The 7,243-nt window shown below is 46.5% G+C and overlaps 1 protein-coding gene across 1 annotated transcript in view; it reads right to left on the bottom strand.

Annotated features, from left to right (window-relative positions):
• Nucleotides 1–2,194: 2,194 nt before the first annotated feature.
• Nucleotides 2,195–7,243, bottom strand: part of pdzd8 (PDZ domain containing 8) — a 40,163-nt gene continuing 35,114 nt past the window's right edge. The window contains exons 4-5 of the mRNA XM_026189446.2: nt 6,370–6,532; nt 2,195–6,270 (exon numbers count right to left, since the gene is read on the bottom strand). Coding sequence (XP_026045231.1) covers nt 3,923–6,270; nt 6,370–6,532 — 2,511 coding nt within the window. The 3' untranslated portion in view covers nt 2,195–3,922. The remainder of the gene's footprint in view (nt 6,271–6,369; nt 6,533–7,243) is intronic.

The raw sequence follows: 7,243 nt of genomic DNA, 5'->3' as shown, positions 1-7,243 counted from the left end.
AAGACAGCAGATGGGTTGTCATGACGGGGGAATGTGGGAGCAGACACTCTGTAATCAGGCTGTCCATCTCAACACTGGCCTTCAATTACTTTGCAGATGCTCACACGATACCTCCTTTCCCTCTTCACTGAAGCCTGAAACACTTGTTCTTGCAGCAGTGTAGGTGAACCAGAGCTTTCTATGTAATATTACATTTCTGTGTGCAACTATTTTACAAATTAGTTTCACAATTTCTGAAGGGGGCGGGGCTATGGCCTTAAATGGTACACTACACAGCCTTCAATGAGGAGCTGGGGACACGCTATCAAAGATCATCATTCAATGACACTAGCAGCGGTGCTGTCTCTGCTGTGATGATTATCATTTTCAATGGTAAAGCAAAACAATCCTTAATGCATTAAAAAAAATAGCAGAGATGGTAAATGGCCTGTATTTATATAGCGCTTTACTAGTCCCTAAGGACCCCAAAGCGCTTTACACATCCAGTCATCCACCCATTCATCCACACATTCACACACTGGTGATGGCAGCTACATTGTAGCCACAGCCACCCTGGGGCGCACTGACAGAGGCGAGGCTGCCGGACACTGGCGCCACCGGGCCCTCTGACCACCACCAGCAGGCAACGGGTGAAGTGTCTTGCCCAAGGACACAACGACCGAGACTGTCCAAGCCGGGGCTCGAACCGGCAACCTTCCGATTACAAGGCGAACTCCCAACTCTTGAGCCACGATCGCCCCATAAGTGAGAAGTTATCAATGTATTTGATTGGAAACGAGACTACAGCCTCGCTGCTAATTTCACACTATGTTCAATCCGTTGCACTTTGTTATTAGACTGTTTTCCAGTCATTCAAGCATCATTTGCAAATGTTTAATCAGACTGTTTCTTACTGTCGATCACTTAAAACTGTCAAGTTATCTTTGTGACTCAGTTCAATGAAAATTTTAATGAATTAAATATGTGACTTAAAGGCAAAATGAAGACATTTAAACTCAAATTCTAAACTTAAAGGATCATTTGAAAAACCTTTTAGAGGTTTTAAAGAATTGTTTAAGACATTAATGGGTTGGTTATTTTGGGGGTTAGCCTAGTGCAACCAAAGAATACAGCAAAGGTACTGAGACATGGCGTCAGGCCACTCGTATACGGTAAATGAAAGGCTTGCACTTGGAACTTAAAAACTTTCTTGGGTTTCAAAGAACAACTTCTAAAAAACTTCAAGAGGAAACTACTGCAGCGTAGAGAAGGGGACCTTATTTCTGTCTCCATGAACTCTTTCAGCGTAGCTTTGTACTATTCACAGCTCAAAGTAGCTTTCTCTTTGAACTGTGAATATTTCCACATTAAGAAGCTGCTGTCAAGTGTTTTCACAGGTTAGTCTTATTCTGTATGTCTGTGAAGGAACGTCTCTTTCAGACAGCAAAAAAGGCCATGAACAACTGTATTACACAACTTTGGCTCTTTGCAGACATCAGCACAGACAGCATGCTAACGGTAAGCTAGCCAAGACTGAAGTGAATGCAGGCTGCAGCATTCACAGCCCAAACTTCAACACAAAGAGCAGTGTTGAGTAGTCAGTCAGTAGAACAATCGATCTGAAACTGAGCACTTAGAGCAACGTAAAGGCTGAGGTTTTGATGCACATAAATACATACATGCACTTTTCCTACTGTGTGGCAATTTTAGCACAGAAGTCAAACTGTACAACGTTGTCATCATACATATTCACACTGGTCTTTGCATGTAGCGTCATAGGTGCACCTCTCATGAAAACAGGCCCAACTGAGCAGCTTTCCCATCCATAGATGGTCCTGGTTTCTGTGGGAAATATGGTGTTGGCTTTAAGCCACTACGTTTCCAAATTCAATCTGAATACACCGTGCTAGTAGTGTCATAGCTAACTTTTGGTTTTGGCCTTCCAAGTGGAACTTCTTGATAGTAAAATAAAGCTTTTTGTGACGCTGAGTTCACTACAAAGGCTGAACGATGGTGTGCCGGTCATCACGTGAAGACTTGCATCAATGTTACTGTCATAAGCCCCGAGTTTCTCCTGACGCATTAATCAATAAGTGTTGGTTCGAAATAACTTGGGCACAGAGAAAAAGCGTTTTGAACGTCTGTGTGAATGAAACTGGTAGTAAAGAGCGTTTTTTTAGCGCTCAAGCAGAGAAGCAACAACACGATGAACCAATGGGAGTTCATGTGATTTTGTTTATTTAGCGTATGTACAATAAAGCTTCATCACACGAGGCTTTCTCAAAAAACAACATCCGTCATACATACACACAAAAAACACACCATCTCAATCTGCTCAAAGCAGTGGTCAAAGCAGTGGGCGGAGCTTTTACTCACTGTGGAGTTTCCACGGGGAGGGCTGTGAGTGGGGGCAGAAGCGTGTGAGTTCAGTGGACGAGGAAAAGCAGCAGCAGCGCTTCATAAAACAAATATTGCACAAAGATCAAAAGACAGCTATAGCAACCAGTGTGTCAATATCCACAGCACATAAGCAACAGATTAACCACAGCAGACGGGAACATTTCTGATCTTGTTGGATCTTCAGTCGGTAACACTGGAGTGTGAAGAGCAGATTGTAGGCTCGTCTATGCAGATCTTCACTCGTGGCTTTTGAATAGGTCAGCTTCACTGACTTCACCCATTCACACCTGCTCTCCACTGACAAAGTGACGTTCAACCAGAAGCCACAAGGACACAGAGCGAGTCACAGGTGAACATCAGAGACCAACTGCTGTCAGCAAAGATGAGACATTCTCATAGTCACAACAGTGAAGAGGTTTGCCTTTACACCTGCTGCTCCTGTACTTCATTCACTGCAGTGTTTTAGCTCCTCATAACTTACACATGAAGTCTATTTAACAACAAAAGGCTTCTTCTATTCGAGCGTTTCATACAGTACATCTCCTTCTATAGCATCACATGACATGTCACAAGGACTGTGTTCAGGGTTACGGGCAGATTTCCCCAACACGCAGATGTCTTCTTGTTCTCAGCAGCTGTAAACAGTGAATGAAGATCATGGCGCTTTGGGAGCTATAGCTGTTTTTTGACACAGTCAAACAGACTTAATGCTCAGCATTTTAAAGGACGGAGGGAGGGTGGTGCCAAACAGCTGTGTACAGACACAACGTGGAAAAGAACAGACATTCGTTTGGAAACAACTTAAAGGCAAACAATCAGGATCAAACCAGGTGTGGATTGAAAACACAGGTGCTAAAGCGGTTTCAACATCACACAGGCTCCCGGCTCACATTCAGAGATCATGTCTCTCTCACACTTACCAACAACGTGCCACAGAACCGCTGTGCACACCGGAGGAATGTTCTCAACGAAATATAACATTTACAGAAATATTCATAACTCGATGGGATCATCTTGCACCCAGGGACATTTAAAGAACAATAAAATAAAAACAACAGATTGTCTGAATACAGACCAACCAATCAAAACACTGAGGAAAACAATATATAAACGACACATGTGCAGAAGTGAAACCCCACCGATCGCTGTGATAACTCAAACATTTTACAAAAGAAAAATCAGGACTGCTCGCAGGATCCTTCAGCCAACAATACAAACCCTTGTTGCTCTTCATGTTTCATAATTGTTCTCCAAAATAAAAGGTAAGACAGCAACCTGCATTAAATGCATACAGTGACATTCTCAGGTCGCAGGAAACCAAAGGGATCAATGTGTAGCTGGCGTTCGATAACTCACGTGCAACTTTCATTCTTCCCTTTAAAAACCTCACGCATGGAAATCAGTAGATCAATAGCGGCTTTACCGTACGGTCCTTGTAAGGAACGGCCTTGAAACTATTTTCATTTTGACATGAAAAAGGAAACAAACAAATTACAGGTGACGCTCGACGCCCACATCCCCGTATTTTAAATGCAGTCTTATTTTAGTGCAGAGCCTCCACACAGATCTGCTCTTCGGTAATGTCGTCCAGCAGCGGCACATCTACGGGGCTGCACATGTCGCTGTCGTAGACCTCTGTCCCCAGGAGCGCCTCTTCCTCCAGACCTTCTTCTTTGCCCTTAAAGCCTCGCTGCTCTGAAGGAGAAGTGCTTTCCACCGACTCCAAGTCCTCGATCCCTGCGCGGTAGTGAATCATGAGCAGGGTGAGGGCCTGGAGTCTCTCCCCTGACTTGGCCAGGGCAGTGCTGATAAGGGCCTTGCGGCGTGCATCTGTGGCTTCCCTCTCCTCCAGCAGAAGGGTGTTATTGTGCTCCAGCTCCTGGTCAATTTCCTGTTGCAGTTTGTCCAGCATCAACTCCAACTTCTGGGAGCGCTCGTCTGTGGGCAGCCCCCGGTAAAGGTCGCGACCTATCTCCTTCACAGCTATGAACACACTGTCGTCCAGCCCGCCCTCCTTACGTACCAGTTTACTGCTCCCACCGCTTCCAGCTGGCTGCTTTGAGGGGCTGGCACCACTGGTGTACGTTTCAGTATCGCTGCTTTCATTGTCAGATGTGTTGGGGGTATGTTTAGGCGAGGGCTCCACCGCTCCCGGCACCACGTCGGCTACCTGTTCGGTAAACCGAGCCTTGGGCACCTGGCGAAGGTTAAGCAGACGGGAGCTGGTGTTGATAATGTGGCGAGTTAGACCCGTGGTGGCGCGGTTTATGGTGGATTTGGCTTCGAGGTCAGCTCCACGGCGTTCGGCTGTGGCCACACAAAAAGGATTTTCAGTGAGGCACTTCTCCTGGCACTTTTTGTGGCAAACATAGGCGCAGACCATGCACTGAGAGGCTGCCTTGGTCCAAACCTTTTTCTTGCAGTACTCACACCAGGTGGGGTTCTGGAACTGTGTGTCCTGGAAGTTATGACGGACCTCCTGCAACTGCAGCGCGCTGTAGGTCAAGTCCTCGCGTGGCGCTGCAGGGACGGGTTCCCTCTCCCTCAGGTCCTCCTCCTGAACACTGCCCTCTGTTTCTCTTTCCACCAGCCCAACTGGATAGTCCAGCTCCCCCTCAGCTAAGTAACAGAAGTTTAAAGTAACATCTCCATAACACAGCTTCTCATTGAAACCTTTGTGGGTGCTGAGACTGCGTAATGCAGTGCGACTGACGTTAGCTCTGGGCTCTGGAGCCCCCAACCTGAAGGTGCTCTGGTACTCTCCTGAAGATGTGGCCATACATTCCAGAGCTATGTGCTCCAACTGGAGGCTCACATGACCCAGGCATATCAGACTGCCCAGTTTAAAGGGATCTTTGCACCACAGGGCCACATTAAGGTATTTATGGTTGCTCTCTACCTCAAACACCACAGATGCCTTGGACCAGTGTGCCGTTTGGTTACGAAACATGGTTTCTGTGGATTCCCACAGGGAGTGGTCCTCTACACTGTCCCGTGTACTGGAGGAGCTCTCCGATGCTTTGTCCTTTGCTTGATCGGCCTTGCTGCTGCTGCTGGTCACAGTTGATGGAAGTACCTCCTCACTCATGTCCGTTGCCTTGCTGGACTGTTTCGCCTCCGTTTGTTTGACGCATGCCTTCTCGGTGGCAGACTTGTCCTCACCGGGTCCAGCGCGCTGAACCTTTTCTGGAGACTTTTCTGAAGCACTGGTCGTCTTAGTAATGGAAGGAGCAGCGGTGACATTAGCAGCTGCAGAATCCACACTTTCCAAAAGGCTCGTTTCGGAGGATGCCGACGTCAACCTTATCTGCGGTCGTGGTGGAACTGGAGGGCGGGAAGGGGGAGGTGGGGGAGGGACAGTAGGGCGTTGCAGAACCTCCCCTGGATCACTACTGGTCTTTTGTGGGGAGGGCTTTGGTGATTCTTTGGGCTGGGGCTTTAGTGGTGACTGGAGACCCACCAGGTTTAACTTGCGGTTGAGGATGGGTGATATAGTACCAAGAGGCTTAGAAGCCAGGTTGGCTACAGTCCTTTTGGGGCTTTGGTTTACTGTAAGTAAGAAATCCTCCTTGGTCTCACTGATAATTGTGGCACTGCTATTTTGCCCAGCAGTGCCACCGCTAGACTTGGATTCCACAATCAACTCTTCAAACTCAGAGTCTACGTCTTTGCTGTCAGACAGGTCAGAAAGGGTGCTGATGGGGGCTGGCTCTTCCTCATAACCTGCTTGCTGGGACATGAAACCAATTTCTTCAAGTCCTTCCTGCAGAGCTGCCGGGTTTCCCAAAGAGGGAGTCTGATGACGTACTGGTCTCTCGTAAAGTACCAACACCTTTTCTCCGGCCTGCTTTAACAGTTTTGGTACCTGAACCGAGGACGTCACTTTAACACCTGTTAACGAGAAAAGAAGAATGAGATCATGCAAGTTTCAAATTAGAAGTGCAAAGAAACGAATGTTTCATGTTAGAAAGTAACACAAACACCTCGGACCTCCAATTTCAATGAGACGATCACCCTTTTGCAGCTCTGCCAAAGCTGCTGGGGAGTTGGGCAAAACTGTCTCGATGCAAACATGCACTGCATCGCCCTCACTGGCAGTGACGTGCCTGAACGTCATCCCCACACTGCCACATGTCCCCTTGATAATCTCCGTCTGATGCAAGAGAGAAAGAAGGAAAAAAAGCACATTTAAGACTACGACCGACTAGTGGTTAAAAGTCACAAACGTTTACAAATGTTTAACTTTGTATAGTAATGCAGTGTGAGAGAGGTTTAATGTAGTCATACGCTGTTTTGGAAGAAAGTGTAAATAATTAGGTCTGAGAAATAAAAAATATTGCAAAAATGAATTCGTTTGTTTTTTGAAGCTCCTTCCAATGAGTCCGAGTTAGCAGGTTACTGTGTTTGAAACGGTCACAAACAGCGTCTTGAATAATCCGACCCCATCTTTGAGACCTGATGGGCACCTAAACCGAGCACTGTTGAGCACAGTGGGTGCCCCCACAGGTTTAAAACTTTCCTTTTTGCTACAGCATATAGTTAGGGCTGGATCTCTGAAGCTTAGGCTGCTGGGGGATTCCCATGATGCACTGAGTTTTTCTTCTTCATTCATTTTTAATCAATCTTTTTGTTAAACCCACTAAATTAAAGCTGAAAGCCTGCACTTCAACTCCATCCTAGTTGTTTTATTGAAACTTGATTGTGGTAATGTACAGAACCGATGGTAGAAAAAAGCTGATATTTTGTGACCTAACTGGATGTTCCAGGATGAAAGAGCAGGTGGAAAACACATGAAGAGACCCATGTCTGGTTTACAGAGAACAATAAAGGGGGGCTGACACGATGTGAGCAGACTGAGACAAAC

This window comes from Astatotilapia calliptera, chromosome 13 (genome assembly GCF_964374335.1).
Source record: "Astatotilapia calliptera chromosome 13, fAstCal68.1, whole genome shotgun sequence".
In the NCBI taxonomy this organism is placed as follows: domain Eukaryota; kingdom Metazoa; phylum Chordata; class Actinopteri; order Cichliformes; family Cichlidae; genus Astatotilapia; species Astatotilapia calliptera.
The sequence above is the reverse complement of the archived record's forward strand: the minus strand, read 5'-3'. Positions and strand labels throughout refer to the sequence as shown.